Source organism: Vidua chalybeata, chromosome Z, assembly GCF_026979565.1.
Source record: "Vidua chalybeata isolate OUT-0048 chromosome Z, bVidCha1 merged haplotype, whole genome shotgun sequence".
NCBI classification, from domain to species: Eukaryota; Metazoa; Chordata; class Aves; order Passeriformes; family Viduidae; genus Vidua; species Vidua chalybeata.
Genome location: NC_071570.1, coordinates 39,359,069 through 39,379,267, shown reverse-complemented (window position 1 = coordinate 39,379,267; position 20,199 = coordinate 39,359,069). Strand labels below are relative to the sequence as shown.

Sequence of the window (20,199 nt, the reverse complement as noted above, 5' to 3'; positions counted from 1 at the left end):
TTTTTTTTTAAATATCTTATAGTTTGCTAGGAGATGTGTTTTGTTTGTTGGTATTCTTTTGTTTTTGTGGGTTTTTTTTCATTGTGACTTTTTTTCTTTATAGTATAACTTTTTTTTTTTTTTTAACATTATGGCTGAGCCACTTCACAGTCCTCCTTGGATGCTGCACATTCTGGAGCACACACTTGGAGATAAAGCTGCTACAGCCACATGGTTGCATGACAGCAAAGCAGTGTGGCCATGGGACATCCAAGCTGCTTTCTTGCACTCTGGACTTGGGGTTCACCTCACTATGCAGTCTCAGTTCCTCTAGCTCTTTGAAATTCTCTTTTACCTAGTTATATTCTAGAGTCTAAGGGTGAAAAGAGTCCTCTCTTATCCTCAGAGGATGAGATGCTCATTTGTTCTGACTCGTAATAGTCATGAAGATGTCGCAAAACCTCAGCTGCTGCCATCTGCCTCTGCCAAGACAGCTTTGTGCCAGGAGAGCAGCAGAATGAATCCAATCACTGAAAATCTCTTGTGGCCTTGTTTCAAGAATATATGGCAGAGAGTGAGGCTTGCATTAAATTCAGTTGCTTGAATTAGAATTTAATGCTGTAGGAGACAGTACAAATCAAACAGCAATTCTGGACCACATCAAGCCAAAACCAGCCTTCCCAAGACAGCACTCCACCTCCTCCACCTTCATCCAGTGCAAGGGAAACTTTCGAGTGGGGAGAGCTTAACAGCTACTGTGTGTAAAGAGGCCTCAGATTTGGCTCAAGGCATTCCAGTGACATTTTACAGAATGATTTTTATTGCTGTTTACCGCCATATGAAGCAATAATTGATGCAGAAGAAAAAGACCAAAGCCCTGGGCATTCATTTGTTTTATAGTGCTTGCATTGCCTTTCAAACAGAGCTGCTGATAATGCTTATACTGTGAGAATTTGCACGGTGTGATTGTATATACAGACAGACTATACCAGAATGATACCTTCTTCCAGTGACACAGTGACAAACAAAAAGGGGATAGAGGAAGAAGCAAGAGCACATCAGGAAAATCTTCTGCAGTATGTGCTATGCTTCCTTCAATTTTTGTAATTCTGTAGTTCTGTAACACATTTGTTGGATGTATGCAGATATAACCACTTTCAGCTTTGTTTAGGGAAAAAGAAAAAAATAAAGCCAAATATGCACCAAAGCCAGAAACACCACAAGCATTTCCTGTCTATGGCCAAGTTATATATAGTCCATATATGAGGATAGAGACATGGCTATGTCTGGACAATCTGTCAAGTAGTCTCCTTATTCTACATGACAATTTCTCCAGAGCTGTCCACAAATTCCCATCTGCCTCAGTAATCACATACGAGTTTTGCTCATCTTTCACATACTCCATGCACTTCCTTTAGCTCAGCACAACTTTCCTTCTTCCCCTTCTGCCTCCAGTGCTCTTACTCAGCTGTACACCCTGACCCAGCTTGCTGGCACTGGTTTCTCTGCTTTATGACACAGTGCCTGGAGCTGCCTGCTCCTGCCTGCTATGTGCCCGCTGGGCTCCAGCCCCTCTGCTGCAGTCGTGGTGCCACACAGATGCCCTCCCATCTTTGCTTCTCCTCTCGTCTGTGTGCAGCTCGTGCAAACACCTCCTAGCAGTATAAGCACTCCTTCCTGCACTATGCAAATGTCTCTTAGCTGTACACAAACAAACTTAGACTATTGTCAGTTATAACCATGAGTCATGGTCTAATTCTAATGATGCTGGAAAATGCTAATTACATCTCAAGGCAATAGTCATCCCTGGCTTAAAGCGTTAGCTTGTTTACCACATCTCCTCCCCCTTGTGCACATTCATTAGACGGGTTGAAAAAATACACACAAATGCTGGCAGCAGATGACCAGCTAGCTACGTGTGGGGAGGCAGGAGGAGTGCTTCTGCCAGTATGCAGGGGTGGCTAAATGCCTGTGATGTGCAGTGAAATCTGGGCTATGAAATAAATGTTGGAAGGGTGGCCTGACAAGCACTGCTGCAGGGACATGTGGCTGAGTCCAGGGCAATTTTTGGCAGGCAGAAGCTGACTATGAAACCATTTCTTCTGGCAGCAAGTGACGTGGTGATGCTGGCAAGGTATTTCTGTAGGGCAGGAATAGATCCCCTTCTCAGCTTCTTAGCAGTAGTGTTTATTGATTTGAAGGCCTGTATTTGTACAGCAATACAGCAGTGCTGCATCCTGGGGAGAGAAGCAGTTGGATTTTAGTCAATACACTTTTAAATCAAGCTAGTTATCTCTGTGATTGTAGGGTTTCTGAAGCTATCATTTAAAAACAGATAAAATGTGATATAAAGAAGACTTACTACCTCTGTGAAGAATTATTGTAGAGTCAAACACCTCCCCATTACTGTGATCATGAAGCCACCCAAATTAGCACTCCTCTGTGTCACAGAGCATCGGCAAAACAAATCTAATGTACAGACACACAAGAAAACAACTGATAATGCCAGAAAATGCAATTGCTAAATTATACCGACTGTATCATCCATTGCACACGCGACAGCTCCAAGGTTTCCCGTCAGAATGCTTTTTCCTTGGCTTCTAAGCGCCACCTGCTGAAACACGAAGCCACGTGTCAGAGCCCAGCACTTGGACACTTGCTGATGCCAGCACATCGTGCTCCAAAAAGTGGTGCTCAGATGGGACCTGCGGGAAAAATCAAGCCTACAACAAACTAAGCAGTATTTCACTTATTTGTGAAGTTTGGGCAAATAAAAGCAAAAGACAGAGTTTCTAGGATTTCTTCATCTTTAAAATGAAGTAGGCATCAATGCCCACAGAAGAACTAACTCCATAGCAGTAACTCAGAAATTTATCTTTTATAACCTAAGAATGAGAAAAACAGTGTTTACAAGTGTGCAAGGGTGATGGCTATATACTGTGGCTCAACAGACTCTATATTTTGCAAAAAACAAGCTCCTACACAGAATTTAGTTAAATTACTCTAAAGCAAATGGATTGAGATTCTTTCATTGGGAAACAGAGCTGCTGCTGTGGGCTAAAAAAAAAAAAATTAAAAAAAAAAAAGAAATTAAAAAAAAAAGCTTTTCCAGTTATTGTTAAATGTTGACGGCATAACTTACATGTCACAGCAAAATTAGATTAGACCAACATCAGGACCATCAGTGAATTAATATAAAAAGCCCAAAGGTTTGTCAAACAACAGAAAAAATGAGACACAAAGCAGAAATCATTGATGAAAATGTCTAAAGGAATAAATCTATGCCACAAAGTTGGAGCTTCTCCAACACAGTCTGACAATGGTTTTTCCAGAAAATGTACATAAACTTAAAAAAAAACCTCCAACTTTTGACAGCTAAAAAAAAAATAGGGAGAGAGAGAGAGAGAGAGAAACCTGCAGCTCTGCTTTTCCACTGAAAAGCAGACTTGATTCAGCTATCACAAAACCTTGTGGTTCCTTTCTTTCCAAGATATTCAGCAAAGGCTGGATCCTGTCCCCAGTCTCCAGCTGCAGCTCCTGTTGGGATCAGCAGCAGTGCTGTGAGCTGCAGGGGAAGCCTGGGTCCAGGTTTTGTGGAGGTGAGGCTGCTCTACCTGGGGTGGCTGCAAACCTCCAGGCATGAGCGTGGAAGCGGTGCTAGAGGCAAAACCAAGCTCGCTTTGAAACCACAGGGGTTTCAGACTCTGCTGAGGCACACCAGTATGACCAGGGGGCTGCTGCAAACAGAGAGGCATCTTTTAGTCACCTGAGGACTTGGTGTTAAGCACAGGCTACTGGGAATCCTGCTTTCTGCTTCCCCTACAAGAGAGGAAAGCTAAAGAAAGAGGGTGAGCTATAATCACAGTGATAATAGACAGTAGGCAGCTGCTGGCAGTGCCAGGTTGCTCTTGGCATTACCTCTTTTACTGGGAAGCCTCAGTGTGCTGCTGCTGCTGCTGCTCCCAGGGTGGAGGATAGGAGCTGCAAGACAAAAATCAGCAAAATCACTGGTCTTGCTCCTTCTGCCAGTGACAACTCTCTGATGGCAAAGCGGTGCTCTGCCCACACAGCTGCAGAGGTCTGAGGTAGCACTGTGTATAAGGAATTACATAAAGGCAAGTTGGCTTTTATACAGCAATGTCCACAGGTGATTTCATCTGCAAGACTTCTGCTGCTGCCATCTGCCTCTACCAAGACAGCTTTCTGTCAGAAGAGTAGCAGAATTAATCAGATCACTGAAAATCTCTTGTGGTCTAGTTTCAAGAATATATGGCAGAGAGTAGGGCTTGCATTAAACTCAGGTGAATTAGAATTTTGTTCCGCAGGAGACAGTATAAAACAAAAAACATTTCTGTATCACATCAAGCCAAAAATTTCCTCTCCTAGACAGAAACATGAAGCCACAGGGAGGCCAGAATGAAAATATAGTGAAGGAAGCTGCTGAAGTGCCACCATTCCCAGAGGAACACACCAGAGGAAAAGGCTGTCCCACACCTCTTTTTCCCTGTACTTCGTACTCTTTTGAGGTAGAGGGGTAGCATCACCAAAGTGTTCTGATGGCTCATGCAGAGGCAAGAAGTGGGAGTAGAGGTTTGGAAAAGTTATAGGGAGCCTTTTCACTCTTTCCCACAGGGCTCTACCAACATTTTTGGAGCAAACTTCAGTGCAGGTTGTTGGGGAGGGTAGACCTTATTCCTTACAAGACACTGTGCCTGGCAGCAGGCAAAAACTCCACCTCTGGGACTGCCCCCTGCCCTGCAGACTCAGATGTTCCTGTGGTTTGTGCCATCCTGTTCAGCAACTGTTGCACAATCAGAATGAAGAAATAGTGCTTTGAACATGAAGCACCGACCAAGATCTCCCATCTTGATGCTAGCACCAGATACAATGGTGTGCATTTTGTGCATATCTCACAAAATCTGCTGTGTGTGCTGTGAAGCCACAGGTGGCAGGACAGCATCACCACTGATCTCCTGCATCTAGCAGGTCTGTAACCAGCACACTGCAGCTGCAGCTGAGCAGGGGCCTTTCAGCTTCATTTTTGGGTCTCCCAGATCACAGAGAGGGAGAGGGAAGTTCTGAAGGGAGGCTCTGAGTACTTGGTGTTAGTCTTGAAAATCTCTCTTGTCTGGTTCAAATCCCTTTAACTTTCCTTTAATCCCTGAGGCTCAGCTAAGGCTCCCAGAAGCCAGTGACAAAACTTCCACTGGTTCCCAAAAAAGTACAGTTGCTTTCAGTACCAATCCTCTCTTCTGAAAATGTATATTGGTTTGGGATTTAATAAAATTGGAAGGTATTATTACCAAAGACAAACTGGCTGCAATTACTCTGATTAAAAATACTACTTCCCTTGAACAAATATCAGCCTGTCAGATCACTGCAGGGTGTGAAGATATGAGATAGCAAGCCAAAAGGAAATGTTTCTTTCATTTTGTGATTCTCACAATCCATCCACATTACTTTCTTTCTGTTTCAAAGAGAAGACAGATAGCATGACACCATTTTGTGAAATCAATTAATAAAAGAGAACTGAATGGATTCTATTCAAGCTGCCAGACCACATGCAGCCCCTATTTGATAGTAAGTCTATTTTTCATATATATTGGCATTTCAGTGGCATTGCAGTAAGTAAAGGCTCCTCTTACGATGGCTGGCAATCGTAAAGAGTTTCTCCACCAGTTTCCAGTGTCAACCAGTACACAATTTTCCAGCACTTTTTCTCACTGGTCAAGAAACTAATAGAGTTTGCACAACCTTCACCAAGGAATTGCAAGCAGCTATTGCTCATACTGAGATCATTGCTGGACAAAAGAAATATAAGGTTTGCAGAGCATCAGTGCAGCAAGCACTCAGGACTTCAGTATTATAACAGTTAGCAACCCAGGCTAAAAGCTTTGACTTCATCAGAAAGGCTGTTTTGAAGTCCATTCTATAACCCTGTACTGCTTTTAGCTGGCTGCCAGCTTGAAATGTAGCAAATGCTGCCATGCACAATGCATTTACCCTCTGCTACAGCAGCAGCTTCTCAGTCTGGGAGAGCAGCAAAATTATGAGAGAGAAGCAGAAAGTAGAAGAAAAAAAGAAAAAGGTATCAAAGCAGGAAAAATTAGACACTACACACTCGCACACTAGGTTTTTTCAGGATTTTCTTTTTTTTGCAATTTCTTTTGTGTACCATTTCCCCCTGTCTCTATGGAGAAAGGACAAAAGATGATCAGAGACAGCCTCACTGATGGGACAAGAAGGGTAGATTCCCTGTTTTTATTCTACATCAGAAATATAAGACAAGAAGATAAGAAAGTTACAAGTTCTTAATTTAACATTAATGTAAATAAGTATTAACAATTTTCAGTGTAAGTATGCACAGATAACAGCTACTAGACCAGCAAACATTCCAAGAACAGAGAGAAAAAAATACTGTAACACATGTATCCCCTTTGAAGAAAAATATAAGTAAAATGATCTTACAGTACAGAAGTAAAGGAATCAAAGTAGGAGGATGGGAATGAAATCTGTAAGAAGCTGCAGAGAAGGTTCAAACATGGTATGCACAGGAAAGTTGTCTGTATGTCTAGTTGTGAGCCAGGGAATAAAACAGGGCTTTAAAAAGCATTTTGCATTTATCCTGATCCATGCCTCCCCATCTTCGATTGCCCCTCCAGCCTCCCAGTACTGGGAACTCACATGTTCCCAGCAGCAAGTGTTGTATTGTGTTTTTATATCTCTGTAACAGTTCTGTAATGTTTTGCCCCTTTACCCCCCATTTTCTCCCAATGGTTCTACCCTGAGCTTTCCCGCCGTTCCCTCAATGCCAATCTCCCTGAAAATGCTCAGTCATTCCCTTGTCCCCTCCCTGGCACCCTGTCCATCACTCGGCTCCATCCCACTCTCCCAGAATCGTCCACCTCGGGCATCGAGTGAGTGGACAAGGGCCAGGGCTCCCTTGTCTCCCCATTGGTTTGTGTGTCTGTCTGTCCCCCTGCCTTCCACTCCCCCGAATTCCCCCATAGGGTGGTGGGCATCCCTTCCCTCTGGTTACTGCCCCGGTACTTAAGACAATTGCGAGAGCCACGAGGCCACTTTTGGCCACCGGGACAATGGCACTCAGAGCTCCCCAGAGCTTGCATTAAACCTGAGACTTTTTCCCCGGCCTTGAGTCGACTCCCTCATTACCTCCTCGGACGCCGCCTCTCCTCCTTACAAGGCAAACAGTGAAGTGGAAGCGCTCTGTCTTAGCCGCTCCCCGAATCTCCTCAAGAAACAGGGGAGTGTCCCCTGCTGCTGACCGTGCCTCGGCCAGGCAGGCGAAGCCAGGGAGCTTCAGAGCAGGCACGGCGGCAAGCAAGATCAGCAGTTGCTGTATCACACTAGTGAGACCCACAAAGCCAAGAGATACTGCTGTGCTACAGGTGATAGGTCTACATGACTTTCTTGGGACAGACTTCCCTCCATTTATAGCCTGTCTATAACAGCCTCTCCAAGACCACCACACTTTAGAATATTTTGGTTTCCATCTCTTGCATCCTCTGCAAAACAGAGCTGTATCTAACATTGCAATGGGATATTCAGGAGCCACAGCAACCTACTGCAGATGTCAGAAAAGAAAAGAGCAGCTCATTTCAGAAAAGAAAAGACATACCAGGGATGGAAAGAGAAAAAGGACAGATGTGTGGGGTGGCCAAATGCCAGATCTCTGATTATGCTCTGATCCCCTGAGGCTGAGCCTACTGAAGCATCTGGGAATTAATTCTGCAGATTGAAATTAATTGGCACAGTTACTGGAAACTGTTGTAATGGAACAGGAGGGTGTTGCTGTGCATACACTTAATCAGAGGAACCTATAAAAGGTGAAAGAAAAGTCATGCTTCTTTAATTATATGATTAGAGTTTCCAAGCATTCTTCATCATGATGATAAAGTAGACGTCTGTGTCTATTGAAGCGCTGACTCCGGCATAGTAGTTCATGAATTCTTCTGTTGTGACCTGAGACAGAGAAATTAAAAATAGGAAAATGAACCTTTGCTTTTATTTAGTGCTGTAAGTCAAAACCACACATTGAGAAGAACCTTTAATGAAACTGAACATCTGCTATTTCATACTGTAGCTAATAAAAAGGAATCCAACAGAAGGAATTAAGACATTTATAATTTCCTGAATTTCACTTTGCTAGAAACATGAGCTCTTGTCCTCCACAACACTTGGATGGAGATGAAACACGTGAAGTTTAGCTAACCTTACCAGGAACTGAAGTTAAAATCACTGCTGTCTAAGAAGACAAATATTTAACATAATTTTTTCCAGGGATGCTATAATCTGGTTCTTTCCATGATTATTAATAAAGTGGGTGAGATTTCTGATGCAATTCAGAGACAGCTTGGAACTTTATATCCCCCCCTAGAGAGAAAATACCATTGCTCTAAAGAAATCTCCCTTAATGAAGCAGATATTCTTTGAAATACCTAAGAGTTTTGAATAGCTTTCATGGGTATTTTGAGGTTTAAAAATGACCATTAAAAAAAAAAAATCAAATTAACTAAGAGAAAAATTGTGCAGGTCTCTTGTGATGCCTTAAGTCTTGAATTGTGTAGGTCATTTTTTGACTAAACAAAGAAAAATTTGAAAAAATACAACACAATACTAAAAAGACATGTAGCTATTAGAGAGTGTCCAAGAGAGGGCTGGGAAGATGGTGAAAGGTCTAAAGGAGAAGCTGTATGATTCTGTGATTCTGTGTCTTGGTCTATTCAAGCTGGAGGAGACTGAGAGGAGACCTCACTGCAGCTACAACTCCCTCATGAGGGAAAGAGGCGCAGGCACTGACCTCTGCTCTGTGGTAACAGTGACACGAACTGAGGGAACAGCCTGAAATTCTGTCAGGGGAGATGTAGGCTGGATATCAGAAAAAAGTTCTTCCCCAGAGGGTGGTTGGGTACTGGAATGGGATCTCCAGGGCAGTGGTCACAGCACCAGCATGACAGAGGTCGAGAAGTCTTTGGACAATTCTCTCAGGCTCATGGTGTGATTTCTGGGTGTGCTGTGCAGGACCAGGAGTTGGACCTGATGATCCTGATGGGTTTTTTCTAACTCAGCATATTCTGTGATTCCATTATATTTGCTCTGATTGCATTGTGTGTTTGAGAACTTAGAAAAACCTGGCAATAGGGAGAAGGAACTACTTCAGACTGTCCTACCATCACAAGATGATTACAAACCTCACTAAAACTGCCTATTTCAGAGACACACCGCGGTGAAGAGGGCCTTTCTAGCAAATACTCATCCTTGAGGCATTTCTGCTAAAAACATTTTAGGTATTCAGTATCATTAGAGTCTTCTGATTCAGGAAAGCCACAATCTGTTCTCAGAAGAAACAGTGATCAGGTGAGCTAACATCAGGATTGCTGACCAAGTGGTGGATGCTCAGAGTAACCAGGCACTGAACTCATCAAGGATCAGTTTGGGAACTCATTTAATGTGTTCATTCATGTATGACCTCAGCACAAAAAGCAGAAACATTTTGCCTGAAATTTGTTAGATATCACCACTGCTGTGGAGGTGGAAGGGGATAGTTGGCTCTGAAGTGGTATCTCTGAGGATAACACTGCAGCAGAAAGTATGAAATTCAGCTCTACTAAGTGCAAAGTCATGCCTAAAGCATATATTGCATCAGGGGAAATATAGGTTGGATATTAGGAAGAAGTTTTTCACAGAAAGGGTGATAAAATATTGGCATGGCCTGCCTGGGGAGGTGGCATCCCTGGATGTGTTCAAAAAAAGACTGGATGTGGCACTTGGTGCTATGGTTTAGTTAAGGTATTTAGGGCATGGGTTGGACTTGATGATCTTGAAGGTTTCTTCCAACCTAGTCATTCTGTAATTCTGTGATTCTGTAAAGTAGATAAAACCCATCATCTCTCTACAACAGAGCCTGAGTGGTGGAAACAAAGCAAGTGAAGGATTCAGATGGAGCATTAGACAGGTAGGAGTCACCAGTGCAATGCCACCCAGAAAACCCAGGTGCAGCCTGGAGAGTGGGAAGTGTTAAAGACATTCCACAAAACAATGATAAAAACTTAACAGCCTAGTTTGTTATTATTATTAACTGCTCAGATTGAGAATAGCACCAAGTGAACCATAAAGATACAAGAGTGTTCTGAGCAGGTCAACAGATGTAAGTTCAGACCAAAGAAGTTTGCAGACACATAACAAGGAGAAAGAGAGCATGCTTGGCTCAGAGATGGTTGAACAGCAGTTGTATAAGAAGTCCATCACAAAAGGTGCCCAGGCTTTGCACCTGAGCCAGAGAGTTGAGCCAGAGTGCAGGAAGGGCTTCCATCTCTGTCCCAGCTCATGGCTCCTCAGGGTACATGCCCATGCCAGTAGCCCCAGCCCTATTCTCCCTCCAACTCTCTGTAGATAAATCTGTCTCTATTACGGACTGATTTGCAAGTCATGTGTCTCAGTAATTACACTGGAGAAGAACTAACTGTAAGATATTTGACAAAGCAGGGAGCCTGCTTTTGAACTGGATCCTAATATTTATTCTCCTAAAAAGTGAAAAATCCCCCAATTTATGTGGATCATGAAATTCAGCAATTTTGTGGGGTAGTCTCAACATGTACTTAGTGTAATCTATGAAAATCGATTATTAAGGCTACAAGCTTTAATGCAATCTCACAACCACCCTTGTACCTTCTGCAGAGCCCCTTTGCCTCAGAATGTACAAGCTAGCTGTATCAGGAGTGCTGTGCACAGGTTATGCATCTACTTTGATTTCCATATAAATATGTTGCAAATGGATGTTTGGTACTGCAATTATTCCCCAACTTAATAACCTAAGTCAAATTCTGAGTCAGATGGTGATTTCATGGCTTGTAATCAGGTGCTTCACTTACCTTCCCATCTTTTTCATAGGGTGAATCAAAACTATCCAGAAAGGCTCTAAAAACTTGATCTTCTGTCCAGTCTCCATTTAGGTATTTGGGATGATGTTTTACATTATACATCCCACGTAAATCTTCAATTGTTATGACACCATCTCCAGTCTTGTCTAACTTCTGAAATGTCTGCATGACAATCTCTTTTCTTGCACTGGACATGGGAGGCTGTAAAGAAATATTAACAGAATAATTGTATTTTTGCCAACTACTTGTCCAGTTCCAAATTCAAGTACTTGTTATTCCTAGCAGCAAAACTTTCAAGGTAGATGGGACATTATACTGGTGATAGTCTACACTGTCCAGGAGCTAGAAAGGGCAATATATCCTCAAAAGAGCAATATGATTAAGACTATTCAGTGTCTACCCATACAATAGCAAATGGACAATAAGAGAGAAAATACTACCTAGAACACTTTTCTGATCTGGCCATTTTAAATATTTCCAACAAGAAATTGCTAATTACCCAAAGTACTAATATTTTCTATCTTAATTGTTTAGGCTTCAGCAGAGCAGAGATACTTCGGACAAAATCAATCACTGTGGTGGACTGGAGAAAGTAACCCTGAATAAGTTCATGTTATAAAGAGATGTATCACAAAATGGCCAACAAAGAAGTGAGATTGATGGGCTGAACCGCACAGGTACCCAGACTGCAGTACAGGAACTTCAGTATCTAAATCAAGGCCACAATTAATTGAAAAAAAATCACAACTGTGTATTTGCAAATATTCTATTCTACTTTGTTCTGTTCTGTTCTATTTTAATCCATTTAATGCAGTAACAGCATAAATTCCCAGACTTACTCTCAGTGTAATAAGAAATTCATCAAAATCAATTGTTCCATTGCCATCTTTATCAAATATCCGGAAAATCTCTTGTGCTTCTTCCTTATTGATCATCACAGCATAATGACGTAGTCCTCTCAGAAACTCATTGAAATCAAGGGTTCTGCTATTGTTACCATCAATAATCCTAAATACTCTGTGGAAAACATGAAATTTGAGGAAAATGCATAGGAAAACATGGAGAATGCTACAGTGGTTTAGTACAGTACTGGAGTAGAGAGTCACCTTACTTTCCTCCTTGTTCTGTATTCTGAGGGGGAAAAAAAAAGAAATAAAAAACCCCAACCAACAAACCCCCTACATTTATTGGCAGTAGAGATGACTTGTTTAGATAGGGTGCATGAATATTACACATCTGAAGTTAAATGAGGGAAAGGCTGCCATAGTACTCCTGTTCATTATAGCCCTCTGCCCCCTGCAAGTTGCACATTTAGATGAAGTTCCAAATATAGATGAAGTTCTAGTTGTTCACCATCTGAATCCAATCTGTCAAAAGGTGATCAGGTCAGTCCTGTGTCCCAAAACACATGAGCCCCTCTGTGGGTTTTGGCATTTGCACTGAAATGAGAAAACTCAAGAAAACTTGAAAATTCAAGTTCTGGTCCCTGTTTAGGGTGTAAGCCTCTTGCAGCTAAAATTATTAGGCTGAATAATGGGTTTAACGTCTTGCATACTCACCTGCCGAGTCCTTTGATGCCTGCAGATCCCCTTGCTAAGCACTGCAGGCGAAGTCTTTCTAGAGGGTTAGTGATTTTGGGCAGGCTTTTTTTTGCATTGATTGCCATCTCTTGGTCATGCCTTGCTGTGCCCATCTGAAAGACCAAAACACTGGTGTGGTGTGGATTCACATTCAGACACAGTACTGAAACCTGCCTTAAAGCATCCCAAATTCCTAACTTGCAAACTGCTGGTAGTAACTCTATCATGTCATTGTCACCCTCTAGTTCCTTTTCCTTATATCCTTCTATCAGAAAGGGAAATTGCCAATATAGGCCACCGACCATGAAAGGAAGGCTCAGCCAACCACCTTGTGATTAATCCACATGCAGACAGGAAATTGCGTATAATAAATTTCTGCCTACAATGTGAGAACACTGTGACAACTGATGGGTGCACTCAGGAGTGTGTGACTCCCTCTGTGTCCACAGCATCCTTGCTAAGCCTCTTCCACCTGGCCAGGTTTACAGCTATCATTTGAACTAAGTAAGATAAAAATTACCCTGGCTGAGGACCTTTACCTTTGATTCACTTTTGTTCCACTGAGGCCCTGATTCTGCAGAGCAGAGATTTCAGCCATTGCATATCTGAGCAACAGCAGTCACCTACACGACACCTACTGCTTTTTAAACACAACTGCAGAACAAATTAATACCTTAAAATTTCACAGTATTTAGCACCCTAGGATTTCACATGCTGACAACAAAGGCCTTCCAGCTACCCTCAGAGGAAAACAGTGGAATAAAAATATGGAAAACCAGCTTGAGACTCTGCAGTGCTGCAACAGTACCATCAAGAGCAGCATGCCCAGGCTGGCAGAGACCCACTGCCTCTGCCACAGGGATTATTTGTGCCTAGTGCTAAGAAAAGTGCGACTGCCCATGCCCATACTGATATTTTAGGGTCACAATGAATCCTGGTCACATGCTCAGTGCAAAGACTGCTGTTCCATAGCCTGGCTGATGAATCTGCAGCAGACCATGAAGACTCCCAAAATATTTTCCAGCCTTTCAAGCATCATGGGATAAGGGCACACAAGAATCACAGAAGTTACAGCAGAGCTCTAGACTCAGAGGGTGACTGGTGCTCTGCTGAGGCCATGCTGGGATGAGGAGGTGAAGTTGAGGAGCCCAGTGGGGCACTGTCAGTGCACGTGACAGTTCCAATCCCTTTGTCATTCCATGTGCAGAAGTGTGAATCGAAATGATCAGACAAAACTTCTAAGAAACATGGAGTTAAACTGTTTCATCTTAACTGTTCATCCACTCCTGTTTACAGAGCATTGGCTATGGCTGCTGGTAATGCCAAATATGCTGAATTTTCTAACCACTTCAGATTACTCCAGCTGGGCTTGGAAAAACAGAAAAATAAAATGGTTTTGTACTCCCCAAATGTTTTCAGTATTAGCTTAATGTAGAAGTCTAGAGAAGTAAAATATAGAGCATTTTGGCCTTTGCTTCAGACAGAGCAAGCAAAGTTCTTCTGGGAACTCATTAACCAGTGACCAGGAAGATCTCACAGCTGTGTGACATCAGCAGCCAAAAATGTATTTTACAAATAATGACCTGTCCTTAAGGGGAAACGTTTAGCTGGAAAGACTTTAAAATACAGCGAGGTCACATAAATACAGTGCAAACTATATTTACATTATATAATAATGTACTATTGCTTATATATAATATATAGGAACTATATATCTATATAGAGAATACATGATGCAAGTGTATCATTGTGCAGTGTGAGTCTTTCTACACTATGTTATGTCTTTTATGGAGTTCTATAAATACTGAGACCTACAAGGACATAATTAATTTCTACTGCACACTGCAAAAATCAACACAAGCACACATGCCGTGAAAAGAGCGTGGCATCTCCTTGCCTCAGGTTCAGTGGAGTAATTTGCAGAATAGTGCAATATGCATCAAATAATCATTGCAGTAATACTCATGAATTGAGGCTACGGAGGGATAATCTGATTTGCTATCTGTTATGATCTCTTGAACCTCAGTAGAGGCCGCTGAAATTGGCCAATCCTCTGTAATTTCTACAGTAAGAATAAAGTTTGCTTCTACATGTATAAGCATTTCTGCCTCAGAATTCACCATCTCTAGGCTAAGTTGTTCCAGCATTGAATAATTTTTCTTTTAATAGATGCTGTTTCTAGTCAGAATTTCTACCATATTAGATGCTGTTTTACTCTGTTTTACAAGATTAAAGAGCTACCTATTAAAAATGTGTCCAGGTGTAAGTACTTGAAGGTCCCTTTTAAACTCACTTTGGCTTAGAAATTAGGCATAGCTCAGGACTCCTAGTACAAAATGAATTTCCAGATGTCAGATAATTCTACTATTGCTCTTGAATTTTTCATTTTTTCCCAGTGTTCTTTCTGAAGTGGGTCAGAGCACTCCAATAATCTCACTAATACCATAGGCAAAGATATTCCCACTTATTTTCCCCCCAGTTATCATGGTTAAAAATACTAATAATAAATATTTCTGCTCTTTGCAAATCTGCATTCTCTATACTGTTCACTAACTAAATCACCAACAACATGTTTCTATACAAAACTCAGCAATTAAAGTCTGTTTGTAAAGTAATTGAGTTTTCACATCACACTAAAGCCTCTCAAACAGGACCTGGCTTCCTGTGCCACATGGCAGTAAGCATTTGAGAACCCTTTTTATACATCCAGAATATACAGAAAACCAGTTAAGTCTAAAACCTGCTACATGCAAGCCTGGTCCATAGTGACACTTTTATCACTGTCCTATTTCTGTTGGCTGCAGACTGAAGTTAGAGGTAAACCCTTCCTAGGCTATATTGTAAGAAAAGAGATTCCAAATCAGTGCAAGGAGGGAGGAATCACAATAATTCACATGCTCTTTCCTCCCCTTTCATTTTGCTCTTGCTCCTTTTTGGAAAATGTGAAGTCATTAGAGATGCAGTCAGGGTTTGTTGAATATAACCATTCTCTGCATAGTGTACAAATGTGTAACATCTTAATACCATTAATAAAACAAGAACAGGTCATAAAAGTAATTCCAAATGGTTTTAATTTGTGTATCTCATCCAAGACTATCAGATGTCTCCCTCAGTGAAATTAACCAGCAATGTTTATTTTAATTTTGAATGCTAGAGAGTTTTGTTTTGTTTAACAGCCTAGGCTATGAACAATTACCCCACGCTGTGAGGATTGTTTGTATCTATAGGTGATGTTGTGTTGTGCAAGCCAAACAGAAATGATTGCAATTATTCCTAACAAATACAAAACCTTAAATTTTGGGTTGGATTTTTCCAGAAGAATCTTAGGCTGTTCAGCAACCAGGTCCCTTTACATTCCTCTGTGCCTTGCACACATTTTGTTTACTTCTTATAATTTCATTGAATTACTAAAAGCACAAAAACTGCAGGAAACAACCATCTAAACACCTCCTTAAAAATTTGGCTTCTCGCTGACCCCTCTACAGCAGGCTCCCCTGTCTCTCTCCATCATGACCAGCATCATTCAGCTTCAACCTTCTGACAGGTGGACATTACTGCGATTGCTCTTTTGTATATATATATATATATATATATATATATATATATATATATATATGCAATACATACATACATACACACATACATATATACATACAAAAATATGTGTATATATATTTATATATCTAAATAAAAAATCATATTTTTAAAAAACTAGATTTAGAAAATCAGATTTAAAAATTAGATTTAATTGAAATTAATTAAACTACTCTTGGCTGATCAGAGAAACTCACTGAGAGGTTGCAAACAGGAAAAAAAAAAACCTTTACCTCTAATACTCTTCTGAACTTGGGGTTTTCACTCCAGACTGGAAAGTGTTTGGGAGGCTTGGATAGTGTTGTGCCTCCAGGCTCAGGCAACAAGTTCAGGTGATAATGGGCCGCCAGGCTCACTGCAAAGCTTACTTATCCATCTCGTTTTACCTATTTACAAACACGGCTGCCTTGGCCCCCCTTTTTTGGGAGGTTGGAGTTTACCAGCTGGTCTCCAAGGTGACACTGTAGGCTGTGGCTGGCCCAACCTGCAATTACGTTGCTTCCCTGGACAATTGCTCTGGCGTTTCGAGAGCCGTATAATTTTATTTCTCTTTAAAATAATGTATTTTCTTCTCATCTTTGCCCACATGGGCTGGAGAAGTGGGAGGGCAGAGTGGGAGACACCTTGTGCTGCCCCTTGCTGGGGGGATCCCTCAGTCCTATCCCTGAGCAATAGGACTGAGAGAAAATGGCTCTGGAAAAGTGCTGCATTGCACAGCTGTGTTTTTAAAACAAGTTTCTCTGCTTTCATAGTTGATAGGGCTGAAAAAACTCTCTGGTTCAATTGTTTACTGAAAACACAGCAGAAACATGCAAGTAAAAAAGACTGTCAGTTGTAGTTCACAAAGAAAAAAACCCTCACCAGCGTATATTTTTTTCCTGATGATTAATTGCCACTTTGAAGACCTGCTGGTGGTTAGAACCTCTGGGGAGATGCTGAGCTTGTGTTCATTTGCAGCAAGAAGAAAGCTGAAAAGGTTAAACACCCATATGATGAGGAGAAATTGCTCTCTGCCTAGACACAGCTATTACCAACTTGGCCTGCAGAAGGTCACAAACATTGTCAGTAAGATAATGTACCACTTTGGTAGGGAATCAGGATGTTGATAGATTCCTTAGGGGTAGGAAATAGTGAGTGTTCCCTAGCCCTCTGGGGCAGCAGCAAGGTGAACATGTAAGATCAAGGTCGATAGCAAAGGCAGTGTGTAGAAGTCAGTGTGAGAGCATGTGGGAAATGAAGGGAGAGCCCTGTTCTGGCCATGGATGAAACACTGAGCAAGAATGAAAACTGCATCGTTTCCTGGCAAAAGCAGAAAATTATTTTAGGCAATTGCTAGACTAATACCACTTGCATCCTGGTAGGCTGCTTATCTCTCATTGACAGGTACTTCCTGATACTAAACCAAAGTTTGTGCACGACTTACAATATTCTTTTATATCTCTCATGTGCCAGCTGATTGCACATTAATGCACAAGAAGGGAACAAGGCTTATTTAATCATTTACTGATTCAGAAATACTGCCTTTGTGAATATGTAACATCTTTCCATCCACTATCTTTGTTTTGTGAATTGATCTCCAGAGACCTCCTGGGAATGCAGAAGAGATAAAGGGCTATGAATATTATCTGGGCTGCTGCCTGTTCATGCACTCTGCAAAGAAAAAAAAAAGGCACGGAGGGCTAGAAAAATGGTTTTCACTGAACAAGTTGGTCTGTGGAATTCCGCCTTGCACCTGAATAAAGAAATTCTTCAAATGCAGAATTTGCATTGACTTTCAGAAGGTTGCAGCAGACTGAAACAACAGGGATGGGCTCTTGAAAGCAAAAAAATAATTTAATATCTGGATATTCAGCTGCATTCTGCTGTCTTTTCTCCCCTCTGCCCAGGCACACACACAGACACACATGGATGTTTACTCTACACTCCTCTGGAAACTGGACTGTGCTGTTTCTGAGATGGTTAATGAGTTACCAATTTGAAAATTATTAACGGGCCTTCAGATGTCTCAGATTACATCAGAGTGTGATGAAATTTATTTGGTTGAACCTGCTCTGTTACTGTGCACAGAGCTGTAAGGAGAGTCCAGTGAATTCAGAATTTATCAAAAAGAATATAGAGATTTCATCAGAACTCTGAAATTTTTCCTCATCATTTTCTAACTAGCATTGAATACATGCATACCTACTTGATTGTTAGTTTTTTTCTCAAGAGCCTGGACTGTCTGCTCAGTTTATAATTCAGCACTGGACTGATTTAACTAAGAAAAGTATACTATGAGGCTTAACGATCTATAAACTCATGACAGAGTCAATTTAAGTCAATTGAAGTTTCTAAAAATTCAGATTTTGTGTTGAATTTAGGCAAGGGGGAAGGTATAAGAAATGCCTTAAAAACTTTATAAGAAGTATCTCCTGGTTGTTTTGTAGTTTAGTTTACAAGTTCTAGCACTGTTTCTTAATGTGCCACCTTTGACCATTGTTGTGGAGAAGCTCTTCAGCTATGAGAAGAACAGATATGAGCATATCTGCTTGTCCTTGGTAGAGAAATCATCAGGGTTGTTTGTGTGGAATACAGATTTTAAAAAATAGCATGTAGCAAAGAAGATTAATTTTACAGGATAAACCTTTGTGGTTTTTTTCCTGCCATTAAAATTAAGAAAGTTTCACATACACTAAAAAAGAAAACCTTGTGGTAAGTACATTGTCAAGGGAAAAGTATTCTGATTTTAAAACAAGATGTAATCCAGTTAAATTACAGAATCACAGAATGGTTTGTGTTGGAAGGGACCTTATAGATCATCTAGTTCCAAACACAACTGAACTCTGACTCTAAATAAAATGCTTTTATATCCAAAAATGATGTCTCCCTGTGTGGTTTGTAGTTATCCAGCTGAAATTGTCTGCTCTCCAGAGCAGACACCAGCTGGCATAAGAAGATTGTGCTCATGCTACTGAGCCAATTCCTAAGAGAGTGGTCACCACCAACCTGCCTGCTGGGTGCCAGCCCCAGACCTGCTTTGTAACAGAGCCCCAGCCCAGTCCCCACGTAGGTCTGACCCCACACCAGTGACCCTCATCTCGTCCCTCTGCACTAAGGAGCATTTCCAGCCCGAAGGGTGCACACTGCCAGCAGCGCCTGTGTGATGGATTGCTCTGCCTGGCTACACAACTACAGCATATCTAACCTTTACCTTTACTTGCCTTTTTCCCTTGCTCTTGGGAAGCACAGATTTTGTTTTTCTAATGCTATGTCAGCTGCTAAATGCACTTGACAAGTTTTTTTGAAGGTGATTTGAGACCAGGAGCATTCCAGAAAAAGTGGCAAGTATCTTTAAAATTTTTCTTTTCTTGAAAATCTACCACAAATCTGTTTTCAGTTGGAGAATGGAAAATGAAAACACTAGATATTTCAGTTTTTAAGAAGTTAAGCAACTAATGTTTACTAGAAATTGATTATTTTTATCTTGTGCCTTGAAATAATGGCAATTTAAATTCTTGAATATTTTAGGCCAAATAGAAAAAACAATGCTGTGGGGTGTTAGGGGCTTTTTTATTCTACTGCATTTCTCAAAAATATTGGCAATTTTCTGTCAACCACAGTGAAACAATGTGATGGAGGTCTGACATGCATGAGAAACTTCTGTGCATAACCCTCTCTCTTTTGTCCACAGAAGAAAACAGTTAAATTGGCCCAGCATTTATTAGGCTTAAATACCTTTTGATGCTGAAAAGCTGTCTTTAATCATTGCAAAGTGGGGGAAGTAGCGAAGAATAGAAAAGAACAGTCTGCAGCTTGCTTCAATAACAACCAAAACAATCTGTCCTCACTGAAGGAGGCAAAGAGGAGGGAGCCAAAACCAGAGAGGAGAAGGTTTCAGCAAGCTGTTCCTCAGAGAGGCCTCCCTAAAGATGGTCACCAAGTGCTGGAATGTCCTGGGGAAAGAAGAGTGCTTGTGAAGTCTGCTCTTGGCAAAGGCATATGTCAACAGGGGAGTCTTGATCATTTTTTTACAACCCTGCCAGTCCTCTGAAATGTGGATTTTTACAGTTATCTGGGATCATGCAAGCACCATTAGGCAGAAGAGGAAAAGGTGGCGGGAAATGATGTCAGTAGTTATATAGGAGAGGGCAGAGACAGGCCAGATA

At 41.3% G+C, this 20,199-nt stretch overlaps 1 protein-coding gene across 1 annotated transcript; it reads right to left on the bottom strand.

Annotated features, from left to right (window-relative positions):
• Positions 1–7,322: 7,322 nt before the first annotated feature.
• On the bottom strand, positions 7,323–16,359 carry CAPSL (calcyphosine like). Its single transcript, XM_053932065.1, has 5 exons — positions 16,288–16,359; positions 12,440–12,573; positions 11,720–11,897; positions 10,872–11,081; positions 7,323–7,962 (listed from the first exon to the last, which is right to left on the bottom strand). The coding sequence occupies exons 2-5, from the start codon at positions 12,571–12,573 to the stop codon at positions 7,861–7,863; spliced, it is 624 nt and encodes a 207-aa protein (XP_053788040.1). The 5' UTR covers positions 16,288–16,359; the 3' UTR covers positions 7,323–7,860.
• Positions 16,360–20,199: the final 3,840 nt, after the last annotated feature.

Coding starts and splice junctions, on each gene's coding strand:
- CAPSL (XM_053932065.1), bottom strand. CDS start 12,573: ATGGGCACAGCAAGGCATGACCAAGAGATGGCAATCAATGCAAAAAAA. Junction 11,898..12,439: donor GGCATCAAAGGACTCGGCAG/GTGAGTATGCAA, acceptor TGTTTTCCACAG/AGTATTTAGGATTATTGATG. Junction 11,082..11,719: donor AATTTCTTATTACACTGAGA/GTAAGTCTGGGA, acceptor ATTTCTTTACAG/CCTCCCATGTCCAGTGCAAG.